This window comes from Podarcis liolepis (genome assembly GCF_965112155.1).
Source record: "Podarcis liolepis genome assembly, chromosome: 6".
Lineage (NCBI taxonomy): Eukaryota > Metazoa > Chordata > Lepidosauria > Squamata > Lacertidae > Podarcis > Podarcis liolepis.
Window position 1 is genome coordinate 97,643,379 of NC_139559.1, and position 25,907 is coordinate 97,669,285.

At 44.4% G+C, this 25,907-nt stretch overlaps 1 protein-coding gene across 1 annotated transcript in view; it reads left to right on the forward strand.

Annotated features, from left to right (window-relative positions):
* Positions 1-25,907, forward strand: part of NMNAT2 (nicotinamide nucleotide adenylyltransferase 2) — a 59,718-nt gene that overhangs the window by 7,730 nt on the left and 26,081 nt on the right. Inside the window, exon 2 of the mRNA XM_083507215.1 lies at positions 24,860-24,948. Within this exon, the coding sequence (XP_083363341.1) occupies positions 24,860-24,948 (89 nt within the window). The remainder of the gene's footprint in view (positions 1-24,859; positions 24,949-25,907) is intronic.

Here is a 25,907-nt window from a genome sequence, read left to right on the forward strand (position 1 = left end):
CTGAGTCAGGCCACTGGGTCCAGCTACTCCGTATTGTCTGTCCTGGCCAGCAGGGGCTCTTTGGGGCTTCAGAGAGGAAATATTCCCAGGCTGGAGATGCTGAGAGTTGGCCATGATGATTGTAAGATCAATTGTTCAGATGCTAACTGGGGTTAACAGGGAATTTCAATGCCCCCTCTTGCTCCCCCCATCTTTTGGCACTTTATCTTTAAACTGGATTTGGACAGGACAGGACTGTCCTCTGGAAAACTGCACATGCAGTCGCCCTTACTGAAAATAAAATAGCCATTCTAGCCCTTTCTTCTAGACAAGGTTTCAATTTCCGTGACTGTGTATATATGTGTGTATATATATATATATATATATATATATATATATATATATATATATATATATATATATATATCTGTGTGCTCCATCAATGTCTTTCCAGTCTGCTTCCCTACCCCCAAATAGCCAAGCTGAAGACTTCCTTTGTTTTTTGAATGGCAGATTAAGCCAGCAGCTATCCATCTGAATCTACAACAGACTGTGCTGTTTACTCTGTATGCCTAGATGAAAGTTGTGTAAGCTCGAAAGCTTGCAGCATTTCATACGGAAAGATGGTCCAGTGAAACAGAACAGTTTACCTATTTCCTGACCCTACTCTGTCAGCCTAGCACTGGGAGGAAAATTGCTTTACCTTCAAATTAATCATCTTTTCTGTCAGCCTAGAGTTGTTTTTTATATAATATAATAAATATAAAAAGGAGCTGCGTGTATATACTGTAATCTGAGATAGCTGCTTTCTGGCAGAGGTAAATGCAGTGTAGACTCTTTGTCCTTCACACTAGGGGGGAGTTTCATCCTCTCATTGCAAAGAGGTCGGTGCTTCCTCAGCCTCGTTCAGACCATAGAGCCGATGACAGATTATTTCCGACCGATTTGCAAATAAGAGCACCAAGTTATTAAGACACAAAAAATAAGTAAATTGCTTGCCAGCCTGCCTATGTATGACTAAATAATAGTGCGAGCCTATGCATATTTACTCGGATGTAAACCCCATTCAAGCTAAACAGGTCTTACTCCCAAGTAAGTATATATTGGATTGCATATATAGTGAAATGTAGCCTAAAGGAAAAGAGTTTGTTTCTTGTAATGCATTGCTTTTCGGTCGCCTGGCAACAAAGCTGGCCACAGGAGACCACCAGCCCAGCGGCTATTTACAAGCCTGCATTTAGTTCTTCCAGCCAGGGCTGTTCTGTTGATACCTGAATTGCCAAGCACTGCAAATGATGGTGGAATTCCACAAGAGCACACTTCACAAGGCCAGAAACCAGTGCTGGCTTCTGGAGGGTTTGGGGGGGGGGGCTCTTGAGAAAGGCACCCTCAGTGGTCCCCTAGTGAGTCTACTCCATTGCTGCCATGGTTGCCAGCTGCTGCTGCTGCTCCTCTGCTTCATCTCTCTGTTACTGCCTTCTTGCCTGGCAGAGGCAAAGAGTGGGCGGGCAGCGGGTACCTCCTTCATTGCTTGCTTGCCCATCACCTCTGGGCCAGAGCAAAAGACAGGTGACAATGCAGGGTGCCATTGTCCGGGGCTTGTTCTCAGTGGGAATCCTCCTGAGTTGTGGGTCTTTGGCACTGACTCTGCCAGAAGCTCAAGTTTGCAAGCAGTAAATAAATCTGAACTCTGCAACCCAAAAATCCAAATTATGTAAGTGAGGTAAATAGTGCAAATAGATCAGCTTGCATAAATTACCAAGTGAGCTTTAATTTGGTTTGGGGTGGGTGGGAGGGAATCAGACTTGTTTTGTCCCTAAAGGAGGATGGAAATGTAGGGAGATGAGGAATCTCCAATTAACAGAGTTGGGAATAGAGGTCTATAAAAATTACAAATCATTATCCCATCCCCCTCAGTCATATTGTTTTTCTAAAACTTCAAGAGAATTATACATTGCAATTGCCGCAGCAAAACAAAACAAAACAAAAAACTTCTAGTTCAGAGAGCTACCATAAAGTATATGGATGGCAATGTAAATTTAACATCCATATGCTTTGCAATTTTTCCAGTGGTTTTTTTTTTTTTAAATCCACATCCCAAATTTTTATCATCTTTGCAAGTGTCAACAAGGGGATTAAACTCTGCCACTAGCTATTTCAGAGGATCTTTGAAAAAAATGTACATATGGTTAAATATTTATTTAGCAGTCTTTATTGCATTCTGTGAAATATTGTCTCTAACCTTAGCATTCAAAAAGTAATCCTATCTTTCTGTTTCATTTACATATTCAAAGAAACCAACGGTAATATTTTTTTAAAGGGCAATACTGTAAATGTTAAGATTGACAATATTTCCTGTTTAGACAGAGTATTACATGGTTACACCCCACAAGCAAAAACAAAACTTCCTGCACAAAGAAAAGTAGCTCATTATAGAAAAAGCAGGGATGACTTCTTCTGGTGCTAGTCGTCTTGTTTTGTGTTTTGTTTTTACTTTGTATGGGAGAGTGTTAAGGCATGCCAGCCCCTCCCCCCTCCCAATCTATAGCCTCAGGTGGCACAGTCCAAGATTCTGCTGAAGATATACGCAGCCCATTGTTGTGGAACGTGGACAGTATGCTTTGCAGTGGAGGCTGATCAAAATCAGCAAATGGGGCATTGCCCCACCAACTTGAGACTGCCATCAGCCAGCCCCCACCTGCTTCCCTCCTTACTTACAAAGAAGCAAATGCCTCTGTCATTGGCTCCAGCTCCCCCTACTGTTGACCTCCCTTCCTGCTGCCCTACCAGTCCCAGTAGCCACAATCCCCAACTGATGGAGGTCAACTGTAAAATAAAAACAATATTCTTTGCACTCTGCCCTAAGAAAAGAAAACAACATTTCTGTACCAAGAAAAACTTAATTCTTTAACCTGTATAAATTATGCACAAGCGCATTTGCATAATATCTCCTATTTCACATAAATGCATTCTGCAGTGTTTACAAAACTGTCTCATTAATCCTGGGTCTGCTCCTCATTGGAAGGGAGGCACAGGGAGTTGTGCGGCAGCACTGAAGCTCTCTGTTCCCAGCCAGGCATGATCTTACTCAGTTATCCCGCCAACTTTCAGTAAACATGGCCAGGTCATGTGATTTCATGCATCTCTTGGTAACTACAGGGGTGAATAACTTGCAATGCAGTCCTCAGTGTGTTTGCTCACAAGTAAGTTCCAGTGAATTCAATAGGACTTCCAGGTAAGTACCAGGACTGAGCCTTGTTTGCGTGTTCTCCCTCCCTCTCTCTCTCTCTCTCTCTCTCTCTCTCTCTCTCTCTTTCTCTCTCTCTCTCTCAAAAATAAAAAATTAAAAAATGGAAAGCTTTGCTTCTCAGGAAGCCATACTTACTCTTGTGCTTGTGTAGTACCTCAGAAACCCAGGCCTAGTTAAGAGGTCGTGTTCCAGTGGCAACCTCAGTTGTAGAGGGAATTTTCAGCAGAGATCATTTGCATGAAGGCTTCCCTTGCTGAACACCCCCTTTCTTACCCCGCTGCTAAAGGTGCCCAGGCCCAGTGCTCTGTTGCAGCTGAAGGATGGATAATGCAGAAAAACCCTGCAAAGATGTGTGATTACTCTTTCTGTGCAGAATTATGCTTCGTTCTGAAATTGCTCAACATCTTAAGCAGGCTAATACTATGCTTCTGACTGAAGCCCTGCTACCTACAAATACATGCAAAGTCTTCTTTAAGAGCTGCACTTTATATCATTACCTCTTCCCATTAGAAGAAATTCAATTTTTAATTACAAGCTTCTGTATATTACCAGAGCCTGTAATTCTTAAAATCTCCATCTCTCTCCATTCTTCTTGGCAAAAACAACGACCAGCCAAACCATGGTTTACCAGGGTGGCTCAAATATTCTTGCACTTACACTCTTCCTCTCTGGTCTTTTTAGCTCAGAGTGGTGTAGCAGCTAAACCAAGGTTTGCTTTAGTGTTATCTGAATCCTGGTTTATGGTTACGGTCTCCCCTTGGATCTCTCTCAGAATTTTTTTCCCTTTAAGCATCACCAGGATTTTCAAGCAGAATACTTCAAAAGGAAAATCAGGACACAGAAAGATGGGTACTCTGCTAGGATTTCTTTTTCTTTTCTAATTTAAAAAGCAGCAAAGTTGCTGACATCATTTAAAAACCAAGAGATTGGCTGCGATGCAAGCCAGAGCCTCTTGGGGGACAAGACGCAATAATTCTGCCCTCTTTCAGTTGCACACATGGGCTTTTTATGTTAAGCAGAAAAGACTGCCAGAAGGGTGGTAAGATGAACGCAGTGTGTGTGTGTTTTGCATTTACTATTTCTGCATACTTTTATGCTCAAGAAAAATCAAACACATTTCCAAAACGGAAACCAGCTGGGATTTGCATAAGACCTTTTCCGTAGGAGTCAGTAAGTTATTTTGTCACTGATTTGCCTCCTTTGATGGAGAAAATCTCGGATATCACATAGAACATATAGTGCCCAGACAGACCATTGGTCGATCTAAACCAGGATTTCAGACAAGGGTCCCTCCCAGCCTTACTGGGGGATGCTGGGAACTGAGCTTGGGACCTTCTGCATGCAAAATTCAGGTTGCACAATTAATAGTTGATTGCAAGGTCTTGCGCAATAAACCCACTTCCCCAAAAGACCAGGCTTCTTGCAATGAAGAAAGTGAGGGAGAAATGTGTTGGAACATATGAGACAGCACTTGTTTTGGCAAAAATTCATCTAGCCTGTCTGCAAACAAATTGGAATGAATGCTCATAGAATCATAGAATCCTAGAGTTGGAAGAGACCACAAGGGCCATCGAGTCCAACCCCCTGCCAAGCAGGAAACACCATCAGAGCACTCCTGACATATGGTTGTCAAGCCTCTGCTTAAAGACCTCCAAAGTAGGAGACTCCACCACACTCCTTGGCAGCAAATTCCACTGTCAAACAGCTCTTACTGTCAGGAAGTTCTTCCTAATGTTTAGGTGGAATCTTCTTTCTTGTAGTTTGGATCCATTGCTCCGTGTCCGCTTCTCTGGAGCAGCAGAAAACAACCTTTCTCCCTCTTCTATGTGACATCCTTTTATATATTTGAACATGGCTATCATATCACCCCTTAACCTCCTCTTCTCCAGGCTAAACATGCCCAGCTCCCTTAGCCGTTCTTCATAAGGCATCGTTTCCAGGCCTTTGACCATTTTGGTTGCCCTCCTCTGGACACGTTCCAGTTTGTCCGTGTCCTTCTTGAACTGTGGTGCCCAGAACTGGACACAGTACTCCAGGTGTGGTCTGACCAGAGCAGAATACAGTGGCACTATTACTTCCCTTGATCTAGATGCTATACTCCTATTGATGCAGCCCAGAATTGCATTGGCTTTTTTAGCTGCCGCGTCACACTGTTGGCTCATGTCAAGTTTGTGGTCAACCAAGACTCCTAGATCCTTTTCACATGTACTGCTCTCAAGCCAGGTGTCACCCATCTTGTATTTGTGCCTCTCATTTTTTTTGCCCAAGTGCAATACTTTACATTTCTCCCTGTTAAAGTTCATCTTGTTTGTTTTGGCCCAGTTCTCTAATCTGTCAAGGTCGTTTTGAAGTGTGATCCTGTCCTCTGGGGTGTTAGCCACCATCTCCCAGTTTGGTGTCATCTGCAAATTTGATCAGGATGCCCTGGAGTCCATCATCCAAGTCGCTGATAAAGATGTTGAATAAGACCGGGCCCAAGACAGAACCCTGTGGCACCCCACTAGTCACTCTTCTCCAGGATGAAGAGGAACCATTGATGAGCACCCTTTGGGTTCAGTCAGTCAGCCAGTTACAAATCCACTGAGTGGTAGCATAGTCAAGACCGCATTTTACCAGCTTCTTTACAAAAATATCATGGGGCACCTTGTCAAATGCCTTGCTGAAATCAAGGTAGGCTACATCCACTGTGTTCCCTTCATCTACCAGGCTTGTAATTCTGTCAAAAAACAAGATCAGGTTAGTCTGACATGACTTATTTTTCAGAAATCCATGCTGACTATTGGTGATCACAGCATTCCTTTCTAGGTGCTCACAGACTGTTTGCTTAATGATCTGCTCCAGAATCTTCCCTGGTATTGATGTCAGACTGACTGGGTGATAATTATTTGGGTCCTCTCTTTTCCCCTTTTTGAAAATAGGGACAACATTTGCCCTCCTCCAGTCTGCCGGGACTTCGCCTGTTCTCCAGGAATTCTCAAAGATGGCTTTTGAGATAAATAGCCAATTGTCTTCACCTCCCTGCAAACAAATGAATGTTCAAATAAATGGGTCACCTGGAAACACCATAGTTCTCTGCTACCAAAATAATTTATCCCATGACTTCCTTCTTTATATGCCTACAATATATTCATGTTTTCTTATATAGCAAGCACATAATCCTTCTTTCCTTTCCAAGCTCCCCTCTCCATGGCCTTGCGTCCTTTATCTCTCTGCGATCCTATCCTGCTCTATTTTGGCCCATGACATTTATTTCTCCCAGTCTTGATCAACCCCCATCACCCAGAGGTTTCCTTCTCCCTTGCTCCTCTTTCTGCCTGGAAACCCCCCCCCCCTTGAACACCTCTGTCAGATCACTTCTCTTTCCCTCCTTCCAGTTAAGGATGGACAAATCAGTCAGTTTCTCCTTCTCACTTTTCCATCTTACTATTTTGAAGTCCTCATAAAGAGTACATATTGTATGCATTTAGCACTGGTTAGTTACAGGTTTAGTGCCTCTTTCTAACACAAATTTGGAAGCTGATTGCAAAAATGCTACCTCTGTGGATCTACCACTGTGAGTCCTTGTTACAGATGAATGAAGTGCTTTCCCACACCAAGTAATTTGTTCCCTGCTTCCAAAATCTCTTACAGAAGCCATGCCACTCCAGGGTCAAATAAGTAAATCTACTCTCAATATATTAGAAGCAATCAGCAGCTAACATCTGGTGCTTATAAGGATTTTATCAGTCAATCACAAGGAGAACTTCCTGGGCCGGGGTTAGCTCTTGACCTCTCATGTGCTGTGTGCCATGTGGCTTGAGTAGTGAGTCAAAATCAAAGCTACCATCCCTGCTAAAGCTATTTCCAGGTCTTTCCAATTCATCAAGTGTAACACATGGCCAACTCAACTGTTACCTTATTTTGGGAGTATGTTTAATACAAAAATACAGTAAATGCAAAACCGAACAGAAAGAAGCAATTTACATTTCAAAAATTGCAAAATCATCAGCAGTTACATGATTGTGTGATGATTTTGCTGGTTACAACCCAAAACCTTTTCATGGATATCATATCAGTGGGGAAATATTGACCCATATGCACATGGCGTTGAATTATTATACCTTTAATAGTTGTCTAGCACAGTGAATTTCAGCAAATGCAATTTGTCCTGCAGGGGTGGGAAAAAACTGCATTCGTTGAAATTCCCTTTGCGTGGAATAAATACTCTTGAAGTTCCTTGGCTGGAAGCTGTTGCTCTTAAACAGGCTTGGAAACTGGTTCGGATGTGTAGTGTGGAGATGTTCTCGTATGACGGCAACTGCTCAGAGAAGCGGTGGTCCAGCTGAGAGTTGCATCCTTACTGCAAGCTGTCAGACTCTGAAGACTTCACTCAGAAAAAAGGTGAAACAAGGGGCGATGACTTGGGGTTCACACCTGAAGGAATGAGGGAATGAAGATCACCCCCAAACACTAAAGCTGAGGTGGGGAAATATTTTCATCCCAAAGGCCACATTTCTTTCTGCATAACCTTCCAGATGCCACATGTTTATAATAAGTGGGGCCACAGCCAAAGCGGGGTGGGTGGAGCAATGGGTATGAATTTATACAGCAGAGTAGTTTACACACACACACACACACACACACACACACACACACACTGCTTTCTCTCTCTTCCATCCAGATAAAGAAAAGGCATTACAGTGGTACCTCGCAAGACGAATGCCTCGCAAGACAAAAAACTCGCTAGACGAAAGGTTTTTCCGTTTTCGATTTGCCTCGCAAGACGAATTTCCCTATGGGCTTGCTTCGCAAGACGAAAACGTCTCGCGACTTTTTTTCTTTGTCTAAAAACAAAGACATGTTTTGTTTATAAAGTTAATTTATTTTCCCTTAAATTTTTGAACTGCTCTTTACAGTATGTGTGACTTTAAAGAGCAGTTAATAAACTGTTGTTGTACCAAATTTGGCTTTGTTTGGACTTTTTTTTGACCATAGGAACGCATTAATTGATTTTCAATGCATTCCTATGGGATTTCGTGATTCGCAAGACGAAAAATTCGCTAGACGACAAAAATTGCGGAACGAATTAATTTCGTCTTGCGGGGCACCACTGTATCAGAGTTTAAGGACATGTTCCAGGCAGGCAAAAACACTTGGGGCATGTTGCAGGATCAGTGAGGGGTTGCCTAGGGTTCCCCACCCCTGTCCTAAAGCCAATGAGATAGATGAGGAAGGATCATTTGCTTGGCAATTAGGTGCTTGGGTGTGGCATGGAACAAAGATGCCCAGTTGCAAAAGAGGGCATGACTTCTGCACCTATAATGGTTGTGTGGAATTTGATCGTGTCAAAGTACACTTAAATTCCCTCTTCTGCACAATTGCTAGAGGTGCAGAAGCCATTTCCTCTTTTGCATTTGGCCACCTTGGCTGGAACACCTGGGTATAATAATAATTTATTATTTCTACCCTGCCCATCTGGCTGGGTTTCCCCAGCCACTCTGGGCGGCTCCCAACAAAATATTAAACTACAATGGTCTGTCAAACATTAAAAGCTTCCCTAAACAGGGCTGCCTTCAGAGGTCTTCTAAAAGTCTGGTAGTTGTTTTTCTCTTTGACATCTGGTGGGAGGGCGTTCCACAGGGAGGGCACCACTACCGAGAAGGCCCTCTGCCTGGTTCCCTGTAATTTGGCTTCTTGCAGTGAGGGAACCGCCAGAAGGCCCTTGGTGCTGGACCTCAGTGTCTGGGCAGAACAATGGGGGTATTTCTCCAAAGCCCCCAGAATGTATAAGGACAATCATCATGTCATGTCTGTTTGACATCATTTGAAGGACAGCCATTTTGGGTTTTTCCCCATTGCTTTGCTGGAAATGTTAAGGTCTTTATTACCCTAAGAAGCTGCACAAATAAATTCATCATAGCATAGCTCAGAAGCACATGACAGGCCAATATTATATATGGACTGTAATAGCGGGAAATAATTCTTCAGTGCAATTAATTTCAACATGAAAATTATTACCTGTTGTGGTTTACAGGACATCTTCATTTAATCAGGGCATCCCTGAGCAAGATTAATTGGACGACTGAGGGCAGGATTTAGCAGTGCAGCAAGTTTTTAGCCATTACTCCTGTGGGAACAGGATCTGGCTCCTTAAATATTTTCACCAGCAATGTATTATTGGTATGAAATGAAAGGTTTTCCACCGTGCTCTCTAATCTGTAAATCAGACTGCACGACAGAGGTTGGAGCATCCCATCTCCTCTCCTATATAAATGCCAGTTCCCAGTATTCCATCCAACTCTTCCAATATTCCATTACATTTTGGTGTGTCCAAGGCTTAGCTCTCACTCAGGTGGGGAATCTGTGACTACCGATGACCCATGTGATGGAATGCTCCTCTACATCATGTCTTGATGAATTCCTGTAACTTTCCAAATAACAAATGTTCCAGAGCGGGGTGGGGTTGGTGTTGTGCAAGAGCTCCTCTCCAGATGGCAATAATGTGATACCATTGGGGAATCACTGGAGAATAACTAACACAGTGGAATGACGTGTGGACAGCCCACCCAGTATAAATCCACAACAAACACACTCTTATTGTGCCAAGGGTATGTTGCAGAATGCACCTGCAAAAAAACCCCAGTCTGGAGGGGTCCTGAAATCATCTCCTTTAAAGAGAGCTTGTGAAGAGGTGAAATATACCCACAGTGAAATACACCCCCATGGGTTATATAGGACTGTCTGTTCTGCTTTACTGATTGCACTAGCACCCAAATCCACTGCCTGAGGCAATCTTGCCTCATGTTAGGGTCCACCTCATATATTTCTTCAAATTTTGCCCCTAAATGATGTGAGTTGACACTATCGAAAAATTGCACGCAATCCTCTGAACTCATGGGAAAGCAGTGCGATAATTTAAAACTGTCCTCATCTAAGCTCCTACCCAAGGCTGTAATTTAACTGGGAAACAGTGCTGATTCGATAAACTGAGATCAAAATCTACATCCATGATGGAGAGAATCAAAGCCCCTGAAGCAAATTTGAAGTTTGGGTCCCCTCCATTAAATATTTCCTAAAGAAAAAGCATGAAAACCATTTAACTTATACGTTGGGACAAGTGCGGCTTTCATTAGAAGCTGGGAAAGTTGCGGAAGAGAGCAGTTTTGCTAACAGGGAAATAAGAATTTTAAACATTGTTTTCACTGTGGTTGGGTGGCTAGATTCTCTAATTCCGGGGTCGGCAAGGTTTACCTCGCCTGGGTCGGTTCACTCCAGCGGAGATCCCTCCGTGGGCCGGATCGCGTGCGTGCATTTCTGGCGTCTGTGATTTCTGGCATGTGCGCCCGCGATTTCTGGTGTCTGCGCAGACGTAATTTCCAGTGCCGCAGAAGTGAGTCCCCGTGCCACGCTGTGACAGTTTAGCACAGCACACAGGGACTCACCGAGTGGGCGGCTTGGTTCGGGGGTGGCTCGTGGGCTGGTTAAACGACCCCCATGGGCCGATTGTGGCCCAGTGGCCTTAGGTTGCCGCCCCCTGCTCTAATTAAAGGACATTGAAAAATCTCAAAAGGAGCAGTGAAATCCATTTGGTTCAGAATGATTCCTAATCATTAAAACATCGAACTTGCTACTAAGAAGTAAAGAGCCTAATCGCCTCATCAGTGTCAGCCAAGATCAGATCTTACCAGGAGGACATACAACTCAGTGACCAGGAGGCAGATCAAGTCAGAAGACAATTAAAGCCTGCCTTATAGAACAGAGTGGGCTGTGTTTCAGCATTGCTAATCCCACTGAAACCCCATTAAGAGAACATGAAATATTGAACGATAATGAGATTGGCTTGGAGCCATGGTTCTGAAATGGTGGAGCAGGCCTCCTCAAGAGGCACAAGCAGTTTTCAGACGGGGTGTGTGTGCTTGTTTTTACCCTCAGTAGCAGCACAAGGCCAGTTTATGTGTTCAGGTAAATCACATGCTACAAATATGTAAAGCTCCCCTATTCAACAGTATACCTGGGGGAATGGCATGTTTAAGTGACACTTGTGAGAAAATTCCCCTTCCTATGGAAAGCTCCTCTGAGCTTCCGGCCAAGCCTGGGGCCCTCCAAATGGCAGGGATGGACTTGGGGCTTTCAGATTTCAGCAGCACCCTGTGTGAGGCCAAAATCTGGTACCCCTCATCTCTTGCCACCTGTTCTGCTGTATTCACTGTGGGCGGATCTACACTCATGGTTTTTAACGTTAAGGAAGGGTTAGGGAATGGTTTTGATAACGTAGATGGGCACATGACATTCTACTTTTTACGTTCACAATGCGTTATTACCTTGTCTTTTTATTGCTTAATTTTTAATTGCTTTATGCTGATATATTGGTGGAACCCTGCTCATATGCCCCTATGTGGTGTTTTACCATTACCCCCCTGCATTCTAACACCGACTCCCCTCCAGTGGTATTGAAGGGGCAGATAGCAAAAGACACAGAGGGAGGGAGGAAGCATTAAAATGTGACACCAGAGGGCAGAGCAGAGCAACCAGCAACCAGCATCAGGGAAAGAAATACAGTGGTACCCTGCAAGACGAACGCCTCGCAAGACGGAAAACCCGCTAGACGAAAGGGTTTTCCGTTTTGGAGGCGCTTCGCAAAACGAATTTCCCTATGGGCCCATAGGGAAATCTCCGGGACAGCGGGGAAGCGCAGCGCGTCTTCCCCACTGTCCTCGGACCTCCTCCCGCCACCCGGCATCGGAACGAAGCTCCGATGCCGGGCGGGGGGGGGGAAGCCTTCTCCCGCCGCCGGGCATCGGAACGAAGCTCCGATGCGGGGGGGGGGGGAAGCCTCCTCCCGCCGCCCAGCTTCGGATGGCTTTCCTGAAGACTTGGGGTGGGAGGAGGGTTTTCCTTCCCACCGCCAACATTCAGAATGCTGTTCTGAATGTTGGCGGTGGGGAGGAAAAACCCTCCTCCCACGCAAGCCCTGGGAACAGAGGGAAAGCGCTGCGCGCCTTCCCCTCTGTTCCCATACCTGTCCTGAAGGCTTGCGGTGGGGAGAAAAGCCCTTCTCCGCACCGCCAGCCTGGCAAGCGGTTTCCCTAGGAACGCATTAATTGATTTTCAATGCATTCCTATGGGAAACCGTGCATCGCAAGACGAAAAACTCGCAAGAAGAAAAAACTTGCGGAACGAATTAATTTTGTCTTGCGAGGCACCACTGTACTGCCGTGTTTTGGAAAATGGGGTGGCCAGGTATTACGTACATTTGACAAAAAAGACCAAAGTAAAAAACTGTTTTAATTAACAAGTATGCCCTGTGACGTTTTAGAATGACCTATCTAATATTGTTCTAACAGGGGACAATAACGTTAAATAGGTCAGTGTGGATCCAACCTATGTCCTAGTTGCGATGCCCTAGGCTTGGTGCCCACACTTTTGTGGAACCGGTTACGCTGCTCTAAATCTGCCTCTACAGGTCGCACCAGACTCAAGTGTTGGTATATGAGCCCCTGCCGTTTGGTCAGTAGTGGTCAGGGATGATGGGAGTTGTTGTCCAGACATCTGGAGGGCCGCAGATTCCCATACAAGCTGTAGCTTGTCTTCAACTCTGGGTTTCATGAGCCATGCATGTTATAGAATCCTCCGTTCTCGCTTTGTAAATCAAGCCCTCTGCTCTGTAGACATGGGGGGCTGGCAGTGGGGGCTATAAAGGAAAACCAAGGGGGAGGTGGAATTGAACGGAGTGACCAGAAACCTGAACAGGAACATTTGTCATATTTTGCTGCAAGTTCCTCTTGTAATAATCATAGTTCAGCGTCTTCCTGATCCACTGGTTTGTTGCATAATCACATGTTTTATCTGCCCTCTCACTTCCAGTCTGAAACTGTCCAGTCCCCCAGGAAGTCTGTCCTCCTCTGAGCCATCTGTATGGGCATATCAGGTCCAAGGCAAGTGCAAAAACCTGAGGGGAGGAAGCAGCTGATCCTCTTCCGGTCTCTGTGTTGGGGAGTACCAGAGCCTTCTGCCATGTTGAGTTGATTGGGAATGCTGGGAGCAGCCTGTAGTACAAGCTACAGACAAAAAAACTGAGTGGGGGGTTATATGGGGAGAGGAGGGAACACCAGGATTATTTACCGTATTTTTCGCTCTATAACACGCACCTGACCATAACACGCACGTAGTTTTTAGAGGAGGAAAACAAGGAAAAAAATTCTGAATGAAACAGTGGATGTATCATTTTTGTGCTTCATGCTGTGGCCACAGACATGTGATCTGATGGTGAATTTGGGGTAGCTCAATGCAAAGATCCTGAGGATCCATGTGGATCCATGCTTTTTAACCACATTTTTGCACCATTGCAGCCCCAGGCAACAGTGGGTGTGTGATTTTGGGGGGGCAGGCTGCTATGTGATCTGATGGTGAATTTGGGGTGGCCCAATGCAAAGATCCTGAGGATCCATGTGGATCCATGCTTTTTAACCACGTTTTTGCACCATTGCAGCCCCAGGCAACAGTGGGTGTGTGATTTTGGGGGGGCAGGCTGCTATGTGATCTGATGGTGAATTTGGGGTGGCCCAATGCAAAGATCCTGAGGATCCATGTGGATCCATGCTTTTTAACCACGTTTTTGCACCATTGCAGCCCCAGGCAACAGTGGGTGTGTGATTTTGGGGGGGCAGGCTGCTATGTGATCTGATGGTGAATTTGGGGTGGCCCAATGCAAAGATCCTGAGGATCCATGTGGATCCATGCTTTTTAACCACGTTTTTGCACCATTGCAGCCCCAGGCAACAGTGGGTGTGTGATTTTGGGGGGGCAGGCTGCTATGTGATCTGATGGTGAATTTGGGGTGGCCCAATGCAAAGATCCTGAGGATCCATGTGGATCCATGCTTTTTAACCACGTTTTTGCACCATTGCAGCCCCAGGCAACAGTGGGTGTGTGATTTTGGGGGGGCAGGCTGCTATGTGATCTGATGGTGAATTTGGGGTGGCCCAATGCAAAGATCCTGAGGATCCATGTGGATCCATGCTTTGTAACTACATTTTAAGTGGGGAGTGAAGGAAAAACACAGAAGGGACAAGAGAGCGTTGTGCAGAGAAGCAGCTGGCTAAGAAAGCAGGAGAAGGATTTTACGGGAGGGAGGAAAGAAAGGCAAAAGTTTCCACAAACCGAAGCCAGCTTTCTCTCTCCTCCTGCATGCTTTCTGGCTGCCTGCGAGGAGCACAGAGAGGAATTACTAGAAGGAAAGACCTCTGCTTTCCCCTCTGCTTGCCTGGAGGGGAGGGGATTTGCCTGCTCTTTGTTCCGTTTGAGCAAACACAGCAACGAAACAGAGGAGGGTGGGCAGTAAGACCCTGAGGCAGAATGCAGGAAAGCTGCAACTTCCTCTTTTCAGGTTTCCCTCTCGGACACAACGCACGATTGATTTTTGCTGATTTTTGTTCCTGCGCTCCCCTAATCGGCTCCAGGGACCCCCCCCCCACATTCGCTCCATAACACGCACAGACATTTCCCCTTCCTTTTTAGAAGAAAAAATCTGCGTGTAATAGAGAGAAAAATACGGTAAATACCTCCAAGTCAAATGTTTGTCTGAAGCACTGTCCCTTTTCTCAAAACAACTGTGGCAAAAAACCCTGCTTTATTATTTGTTTTTAAAATGCATGTCCTGTTTTCCCACCAAGATGGCTAACAATACAACTACAAAAAACACAATAAAACAGGACTTTAAAAAAAAAGATAGTTAGATAATGCTTCAATCAAAACAAGCAGTTGAACCCAATTTTTTTTGTCCTGCCTTTTCTATATTGTATTTATTTTTATTTGTCTAATGATAGCTTCTTCTTTTTAAAAGAGAAACTTCAAATTATTTCCAGCACACTGTGTGTGGTTAAGCAGTGGTTTGGGTCGAAAGGTCCACCGCCCTCCCTAACCTTCACTGGTGGTGAGGCAGGATAGTTGCTGAGAAGCGACCTGCCACTGCCATCAGCAGCCAGCCTTTTCCAGAGAGACAGGCGGGCATTTCTCTAACACCTCAGCTGACGCACTGCTGTCACCCTAAAGCCATCAGAGAGCAGGAAATTCCAGCGTTATAACCCAGAATGAGGACCCTCAGGTCTGTTCTGACAGCTTAGCAATTAAGTGTCCTCAAAGTAGGCTACTTCACATTCATAGTGGCTATACAGTGGTACCTCTGGTTATGTACCGTATTTTTTGCACCATAACACTCACTTTTTTCCTCCTAGAAAGTAAGGGGAAATGTATGTGCGTGTTATGTAGGGAATGCCTACGGGTGGCATGCCTACGGATTTTCCTCCTCTAAAAACTATGTGCGTGTTATAGAGCGAAAAATACGGTACTTAATTCGTTCCGGAGGTCCGTTCTTAACCTGAAACTGTTCTTAACCTGAGTTACTACTTTAGCTAATGGGGCCTCCCACTGCTGGCGCACAATTTCTGTTCTCATCCTGAAGCAAAGTTCTTAACCCGAGGTACTATTTCAGGGTTAGCGGAGTCTGTAACCTGAAGCGTCTGTAACCTGCGGTACTAATGTAATTCTAAAATCTGAATACTTGTCCATCTATTAAATTATCCTTGTCTCTGCTTTCTGCTGTGCTGTTTCCAGAGCTGGGATCAAAACCACTGTACCTTCCCAGTGGAAATTTTTCTTTGAAGGGCTGCTTCATTCATGCCATACTACAGATTGCTTTTGAAAGTTGTAGTTCACACTGTGCAACGTGGTGGTGGGCTGATCTTCAATAAGATACGTCTAGCATTCCCATGGAACCCCTGAGCAAAGGAGATAAGTAATCACACAACCTTTAGAAGACACCTAACGGCATCCCTGTATAAGGAAGTTTTTTAATGTTTTATTATCTTTTTATATATGTTGAAACTTGCCCAGAGTGGCTGGGGCAACCCAGTCAGATGGGTGGGGTATAAATAATGAAAACAATATTATTGTTATGGAATAGGAGGTCCCTATTTTCATCAGAGAAATGATGGAGGGTATGGGGATATCAGGCACTTTTCTCCTTTCCCTGTAATACAGTGGTACCTCAGGTTAAGTACTAAATTCGTTCTGGAGGTCCGTTCTTAACCTGAAACTGTTCTTAACCTGAGGTACCACTTTAGCTAATGGGGCCTCCCGCTGCCACCATGTAATTTCTGTTCTAATCCTGAAGCAAAGTTCTTAACCCGAGGTACTACTTCTGGGTTAGTGGAATCTGTAACCTGAAGCGTCTGTAACCCGAGGTACTACTGTACTGACATTTGTGTGTGGTCGTACTCTTTCTTTAGTATGATATTGCATACCCATGTGTTGTGAACTTAGCTATTTTGAGTCTTTTTGGATTGAGAGCCTTTGGGGGGCATTTAGAATGTAACTGGAATCTGGATTTGTATACCGTATTTGGTTTTGATGGAGGAAGGTGCTGGATTCAGAAACAGTGAGGAATTCATATTGATTTCAGTGAGTAACACTTAGTTGCGTCGTTATGATACCACCCCACGGTTGTCTTAGAAACAAGGCAAGAGTGAATTCTAAAATGATCTATTGTGCACCTAATTTAGGCTCCTGTGGACTAATTCTCCTGATTCAAGCTTGCATTCCACATTGCAATCAAAGGCTAAAATTATGCACATGAACAGTTGGAAAGACAAATTTAGAGAAGGGGAATGTATTGAGAAGAGTAAGGAAGCACTATTCAAAACACATAGAATTTTTAGCAGAAAGAAGAAATAAATAAAATGGTGGGATGAAGTGAGATTTCTTGGGTGCTGGGGGATTTTAGAAGCCAGTGTATCAGTGGGAAATTATGGTGTTTAGTGGCACACAAAAAACCTAAATGCAGAAGGCTGTAAAGTGTGATTTCTATGCACATTTTGGTACATGCATTTTTGTACACATTTGGAGTAGTGTGAACTTCAAAGGATGGCTCTGTTCTGTTCTGTTCACGTATTGTATTGGAAAGTACAAACTGTTGCACACCACCCCAATCTCTGAGTTTTGGAAACAAGGCACAGCAGAGACTGTGGTGTATTTAGGATAGATGGTTTATTTACACATCTGTACAACCTGAGCCTGTGACGGAGGGGGTTCCCAGCATGAACACAGCATGAACAAGAGGGTCTTGTTTCTCCCATAGCTGCAGCCTTGGATTCAAAAAGACATCAGACATGGTGCTCTGCATCTCTGACTTTTTAGCTTGCGGTCTTTCTTCTCAGTGACATCACACACATACACAAACCTGTACTCATAAACTCTGGCTTTATATGTTATATTATTTGTTCTTTCAATGGCCCATTGCCCAGGGCTTATCACCTCAAGAGGAAGCTAGCCTGACTTAATTTAGCTTTTAATACTTGCTAAATTCTGGGATTAGAAGAGTCCAGCACCCATCTCAACACCCGAGGCTTGAATAAATTCTAACACTTGCTGAATCTGGGGGTTATAGGAGTCTGGCACCCACAAATTCCTAACAATGCTAACTTTTCTCCATTATTCCAAACTGCAGGCCAGTCTAGAAGCTCCTGTAGGGTTAGGAAATCACAGAGCTGCAGTCAGCTCAAGATGGCTGGGCACTGCATCTATTTCATGTTGATCTAGACAGTGAGCCATGAGAAAGGGGTCCCGTTTATTTGGCAAAGTCTGTTCCTTGACTTTTAACTAACTTCATTTTGCTTTTTGATTCTAAAGAAATCCGAGACTGAAATGCAGCAAGGCCTTATTATCTGAAGGTGTCAAAATGCCAGGAGTGATCTATTGCTTTTGTTCCAACAACGTGAATTAATTTCCATGGCAACTGCAGTCCTATTCCTGTTCTGTGTTGCGTGTCCATCCAAAGCAAGAGCTCTAACTCTGTTATAAAAAGTACTTTTAAAAAGGCCATGCTGACAGCTTCCCAGTTGGACCTGGGCCAGGTTGGGTCGCTGTAATAGATTTTAAGATTCAGGGCCCTTGCATCCCATCATCAATCTCAACAGAAATGGTGAAATTAGCTTGACTTTTAAGTGACCTACTGCGCTGCATCTGGTAACTCCTGCACACAAGAGTTTTATGTTAAAAGCTAAGCTTCTTCCCCTTCACTGCAGTATTATGGGGTGGAGGGTGAGTTTCTGCCCATTAAATCCTATCCTGATGTAATCAGCTGCAGACCTGACATTTCTCGGCGGCCAGAGAAGCTTCCGTCTGTGAAAAGGAAAACATAACTCCTGCCTGTTATTTCGTACTACTAATGTTACAATGAATCCTCTGACTTCCAAATGAACTGTGCCACCTTTGCACCAGTGACAAGACTAGTCTGTTTTCTACTCTGCCCACATTCCCTGTGATCTGGGCCACTTTCTAACAGCCCAAAGCAGGGGATAGATATAACCCACAGCATCCTTTTTCTAGGGCACACAAAGCTTAGAAGGAAGGCTGTCAAGGGCTGAGGACCAAGATGGGGAAACTGCACCTACCTGGCCTTGCTGATCTAGCAGAAAAAAATGAAATAGATGGATGGGAGCAGTGATGATGGCAGGTGTGTCCAAGTGCAAGGCTGGAGCAGTGCTCTGCTCCCAGACTGAGTGTCCTGTGGGTTCCATGTGCATGGAAAGAACAAGTTGGGATGACATCTTCCTCTGCCAACATTGTGTCCCTAAACCCATGTTTGCTAAGGTCAGGGCTTTTTTCAGGGGGAACTCACCGGAACTCAGTTCTGGCACCTCTCAGGTGGGCGCCATTGCCATTCTAAGAGAAAGAGGGAGGGGCTCATGGTGAGTTCTGGCACCTCTTTTTCTAGTCAAAGAGCACTGGCTAAGGTTGCAAAGATGTGGTGGCAGAGTGGGCTTAGGTTGGGGGGAATTGGGAGTAGGGAGAAAGAGTGCTTAATCCTTTCTACCACCGCTTTCTCTCCCCTACAAATTCTTGTTTTCTCTTCAGTCCAACTAAAAATAAAAAGAAAAGTCCTCATAATTTTTTTGTCAGGCTTTCATTGTAAATTTAACCGGATAGACCCATTTTTGTATGCAATTTTTCTTAATAGACACATCCTTGAAAGCAGATCCCCCTAATTTAATGGATTAAAAAAAATACCAATATATGCATTGTTTATTTTTCACCCTAAAGTCCCAAGATGGGTTACAACATTAAAATGTTACAAACAGTTTGAAACAACTTACAACTTGTATGCACATCTTTTTTAAAAAAATATTTTTTATTAGTTTTCGAACATAAATTTGTACAAAATTAAACATCCAATTCTCTTAGTCATTCTTGTAGACTTCCATCAGCATGTCTGACAATTCTCCGTATTATATCTTAATCTCACATTCGTAAATTTTATATTGCCCTCTACCATTCTTAATCACATCATATTTGTTATGCAATATTTCTATCAATATTTTTCACAGAGCTTCTTGAAAACATACAATTACCAACTGATCATCACAAACATTTTTGATATACTCTGTAAATTTCTTCCAGTCCTCGGTGAATCTCTGGTCTCGTTGGTTCCTAATTCTCTCCGTTAGTCTATCCATTTCTGCGTATTCCATCAATTTCATTCTCCATTCTTCTCTCGTGGGCATTTCTTCCTGTTTCCATTTCTGCACCAGCAAAATTCTGGCTGCTGTTACTGCATATAAAACTAATTTAGCATCTTTTTTACTAATATCATTACCCAATATTCCCAGTAAAAAAGCTTCTGGTTTTTTAACAAATGTATATTTCAACATTTTCTTTAACTCATTATAAATCATCTCCCAGAAACTTTTCACCTTCTTACATTCCCACCACATATGGTAAAATGTTCCTTCTGTCTCCCGACACTTCCAACAATTAACTTGTATGCACATCTTGATATAAATGTTCATATACATATTTGTGTATGTTTGTGCACACATAGCTCTGTATTGTGAAAATTTAGAGAAGCAGGAACTTTGAAAAAATAGCTGCCTTTCAGTTTGCATGTTGTTTTCAGAAGTGCAAATAAGGTAATGTAATTGCTCCCCCATTGTTACCTCCCACCCCAGACCCAATATTATATTGGAATTACCTGCCTTCCTTGTAATGTGTGTAGTTTCTCCCTTTATGATTATAGATAGTTCCACAACCCGTGAGCTCAATGAGCTTAGTAGGGCTTGCAAACAGATAATTATTTGATGCTGCCTCCGAACTTCTTGGCTGCTGTCTCTGCAAATTAAGAATGTCAGTGCTGTTGGGGTGGGACCCTTGGCCACTCATTCTTGGCACCTCCAAAAAGGCACTTGACCTTGCCACTCTCTAAAACTAGCCTTTCTTATGAGTTGTAGTCAGACACTGTTGTGCTGTGTTATGCATTACAGCGAGCAATTCCTAGCTGCAGGCCGGTGAATGTGCATCTGGACCAGGGGTCAGCAATCTCAGGCCCATGGGCCACAAGCAGCCCACGGGGGTCGTTTAACTGACCCCCGAGCCGAGCCGCCTGCTCGGTGAGTCCCCACACGCTGCACTAAACCGGTGAAGCAGCGCAGCGCGGGGACTCGCTTCCGCAGCACCGGAAATTGCATCTGTGCAGACATTGGAAATTGTGGGCGCATGCGCGATCCGGCCCACGGAGGGATCTCCGCTGGAGTGAACCAGCCCAGGCAGGGTAAACCTTGCCGACCCCTGATCTGGACAAAGGACAAAGTGGGTAGAATTTAGCGTCATGCTGTTCCGGTTGTTCCATCTGCACAAGCATTGCAGCTTGGCAGATGGATTGACCCCCCCCCCATCCACCCTGACTTCTCCTCTAAGCCAATGGTGGGGGTGGGAAGGTGGGGCAAGCCCTGTTGTGCAAGCAGAGGTCCTTGTGCAGGTGAACCCTTCCCCTCCAACACTTCTGAGATGAAAATTGGGATGCACATCTTTGGGTGCCGCGCTGCTGTGTGAGCCAGCAGGCTGGTGGGTGAAGCACCGATGGGAGCCGTGACATTCCCTCCCTGGAGGTCAGAGGTGAGGGAGAGAGGGAAGCAAACGCCCCCCCAGGACTCTTGCTCCTGGTAGCCACCACATGGCGAGGCGCCGGGGGGCTAGTAGCTACTTGAGGCACCGCTGCGCCTGGGAATTGTAGTTTCTCCCTAGCTGCTCTCTTACTGAGGGAGGAGGAGGGTGAATTTTTCCCTGCCCCACTCTGCCTCCTCTTTCCATTGCTTGGAGTCAAGGGGAGGCTGGTGGGAGTGAGCAGATGGGGGGCTTGTGGGGCAGGGGAAGCCCAGAGCCTCCTCCTTGGCCTCCCTCCCTTCTGGCAGCAGCAGGGGCACTGCCATGGCGCCCAGCTGGCTTCACACTCAGGAGCCACAGCAAGCCCAGTGCTGGCTGCAAGGGCCACCACCACCTCCTCCTCCTCCTCCTCCTCCTCCCAGAGCCCGGTGCTGCTGCTGCTGCTGCTGCTGCTGGAGGGGGGTCAAATCAGAAGCCGGGGTGCCTTCTGTAATTCCAGAACCACCCCAGGAAAATCGGGACACTTGAAGGGTATGGGTGAACCCCACCCAGAGACTGTAAGGCCTAGTTAACCATCTTTCCCTGCCAACCATTTGCAAGCGTTTAATCACCAACAATCAGGGCCAGCCTGAGAAAGTTTGCTGCCCGAGGTGTGGGATGAGCAGACAAGCAGCCCCCATTCCCGATATAGAAGCCGACTGGATTGACAGTTGAGTCTTACTTTGCCAGCTGTAATGAGATGGCCTCTGCCCCTGCAGCTGAATGGAGACCCTTTAAGAACACACAGGTTTTGCCCAAGGCTTTGCCACTGATTCCCATCCTGGCCCACCCCCAAGAATCTGCTGTCTGAGCCAGTTGCCTCTCTCTGCCCAATGGAAAGGTCCGCCTTGCTACTGCCTGCTTTAGCCACGAGTTGTGAGATTTGGCTGATAGTTATTGTGACAGGGTAAAAGAAATGAATCCTTTTTTTTTCAGAATCTCCAATCCCAGGATGTTTAGGATATGAAGTTAAGAACAGCTGGGGGACAATTGCAGGTGTTTTTTGCTAACCCCCAGAGTGCAGAGGGTGGTTTCTCTCTATCTCTTTCTATTTGTGGATATATATATTAACTGGGAGGCCAATGACAGCCAGAATTAAGAGCAGAGATCCAACTTTGTGTGAAGGTTTTGACAAGGGAACGCACAAAGCTACAATACTGAGATCTGAGGCTGACAGTCTGACTGGCTTGCAGTGCCTGTACTGGAGTTTTGGCAAGGACAGCCGGGATAAAATTAAGGCAGAGTGACGGCCTGAGCTTTCTGAATTCAAAAGCTTTAGAAGATTTAACGTACAACCCTTTTGTTATGTACTAGGCAGCATTTTTGTTTGACTGAATTCCAAGTTCTCTCTGTCACAGAGTCTCTCATCAGAAATGTACCATGTTTGGGTTTGTTGATTTTTTTTTTTTTGCTGTAGTTTCAAGGCCTCAGCCATTATCCAGATACTGTAGTCTTGCTTTTGAAATAGCTTGCGTGCAGATGCTAAAAATACTGACTGCTTATCTAGTGCTTTGCTCTTCAAAGCACTTTGCATACGCTATCTCAGTCATCCTTGCAATAACCCTCCAAGGTAGGTCTGCCCTATCATCTGTGGACTGCAAGGCTGAGGCTAAGAGGGAGCAGTTGGTCTAAGGCAGGGGTCTGCAACCTTTAAGACAAAAAGAGCCACTTGGACCCGTTTCCGAAGAAAAAACAACAACTGGGAGCCGCAAAACCATTGCGACATTTAAAACAAATATATCTCCGGAGCCGCGATCTGACAGCGGGTGGGAAGGTGACGTCGGGACTAACGCACGCACCGCCCCCATGCGACGTCACAGCCAGTACAGCGCCCGCCACAGTGGGGAGTGTCGGGGCGCACAATGCGCCTCCTCCCCTCGCTAGTATCCGCCCCAGAGCTGCGGCAAAGGTGTAAAAGAGCCACATGCGGCTCCGGAGCCGCGGGTTGCAGACCCCTGGTCTAAGGTGACCTAGGAAGGTGAAGGTGAAGGAAGATTTGGACTGGAGATTTCCCAGTCACTCTCTTAGCTCCTGGTTTGTTTAGATTAGAGCCATCACCTGATCAAATAAAACATTTTTATTAAAAAAAGATCCACCCAATTTAATCAAGGGCAGTCTTTTGTTGTTGAAGAATTTTTAATTAAACTGCTTTGAGGTTTATTCATCTTTTACTATCAAGCAGTATATAGCTTTTATGAAAAAGATGAATAACATTGATTAACCAATTAATCAACTAACCAGTTAATCAAGTAAAGAATCCTTTTGACTCCCATGAAGCTTCCCCTGGCTTTCCCCTGCAGCTTCAGTTGTTCTTGTCCTTTTGGTTTGAAAATTACCATCATATATTGCTGCTTCTTGAATATTTGCAAACCAAAGTGTATTATGCAGGTTTGTCCCATCATAGTTGTGATGCCTGGCCTATATTTGCTACTAAGCAAACTGTGTCAGTAGGATAAGGCTTTGTGGTTTGGTTTTGTTTTAAAGTGTGCAGACGTTCCTTTAATGTGATAATTGAGTCAACAGACAAATGCAAAGTAATGCCTGGCATGATTTTGCCAACTGGACAATACGTCACTCAGTTGCTATTTAATTTATATATAACATACATTTAAATTAAAACTGATGTTTTAATGTATTTTTAATCTTCTGTTGGAAGCTGACCAGAGTGGCTGGGGAAACCCAGCCAGTTGGGTGGGGTATAAATAAATTATTATTGTTATTGTTATTATTATTATTTATTTATTTGCAAAGTTGGTAGAAATGCTGTACTCCCTGAAGGCATACGGCTAGATATAATCACAGGGTACTTAGGGATTCAGGATTGTTAGTCATACTGCAACAGAGAAAGAGATGGGAAAAAGGGCCGCTCCATAAACTTAAATATGCTATTAATTTTGTGACTGGAGACTTAACTTGGCAAGTCTGTGTTTGAGGAAGAAGCACATAAACTGCTTTGGGGAAACCAAATAATTTTATTTTTACCCTTTGAAAATGTTAGGTAATGTGAAATAATAATTAATAATAGCAACAACAATTGCAAGTACTTGGCAATCTTTTTAAAATATTTCTATGCAATTTTACACACCTTTTACTTACCAAGCAAAACTAAATTTTATTAATTTAATCACAATATTTTTTGAATTCCAAAGCCATGTTTCAAATTCCAAAAATGAGGAGTTGTAAGTTTAAAAATTCAACATGGCTGCCATTGCAATGGGCACAATGACTTTAGAGCTACCAATATTGGCTTGCTTAATTGGGGAAATTAAGAATAAAACAATGAACAGGGTGGTGATACAATGATTACTGCATTACTACTGTAAACAAGCAGTAAATGTCCATAAAAATGGCAAAAGTACTTTTTTTTCAAAATAGGTTTTCTCTTAAACAACTGCAAACACAGTAAATAAAGAGTTTCCTCGATTTAAATAATTTATCTTACAGAGATAAAGATGGGCAGAGAGATTCCTCAAGGCAGGTGCAGGTGGGTCCTAGGGAACAAGGCAGAATTCATTGATGGCTTTTGTACAGATGTAGAGATCCATTGTTTTTGAAAAGCGTTGCAGTCCTCTGTGCCCACATATTTGGACTGGTTTGGCCTGCTTTTTCATATCTGGTGAAAAGAATTTAAATACTCATTTGTTTCTCTCTCCTCTGCCGCCCTTTCCTTTCTACTAGAAAGAGCCCGGGATTATCTGCACAAGACAGGAAGGTTCATTGTCATTGGTGGAATTGTCTCACCTGTACATGACTCCTACGGGAAGCAGGTGGGTCAGCCCTTTTATTCTTTCCAATGTTTTTAATGCTGCCAATATAATATCCATTCATGATGAATGCGGGTGGCACCCAGAAGCAGTTCCTAAGGTTTCTAGCTGAATAGGTGCCACTTTCTGCCTGTTTTACCACCATTGCAAAAGGAAAAAATTCTCAACAGGTGCAACACTTTTTGTCACGGAGATGCAGCAGTGAAATGCTGTACCTGCTGAACATCGGCCTGTCATGAGGCTGTTCAAGGTACAGATTCCCTGTGAGGTAAAATAGGGCTGTCCTTGCGCAGAAGTGATGTTGTGATAAGGCTATGAACAGAGTGGGAAAGAGCCGATCACAGCTGATTCTAGAACCCTCTAGAGTGAGACGGAGTGAAGGCGGCAGCTTTATGGACCAGATAATCCTGTTATCAATTGCCCATGTGCATTTTTGTTTGTTTTATGGCCAACCTTTAAAGCAGAATTTGGCATACTATCATATTAGTATGCAGGATTCATACAAACACCCTGCAGTAGCCCTAGCTGAGAGGGTGGAGGTACCTATACCATAGAAAAATGTATAAGTAGTGACTCAGTATAAGGCAACATCATATTTTTGAAATATAGTTCATTGCTAAATTTAAATGTAGCTACAGATGGGGCTCGTCAACCTGGGAAAGTAGCCCATCTAGGAGAAGGAAAACTCTGATCCTAAACCTCTGTGCCTATACTCATTCATGAGAAAGTCTTTCAGAGTAAACCCTGAGGAAAAATCTGTACCTGCTGCCTTGAGGGACATCTTCGGGAGAAGAAAAGGCTAAGGAGTGGAGTCCCTACACAAATCCAGAGTGGAGTCTCTAAGATGGCTGGATGGTGTCCTGTACACCTCCTTCAAGCAATTCCTGCAGCCAAGCTCTGCTCTGCATTGCTCTGGTTTCCTTGGGACCACATCAGCGAGCCTGAGTGGGGGACGGGTCTTG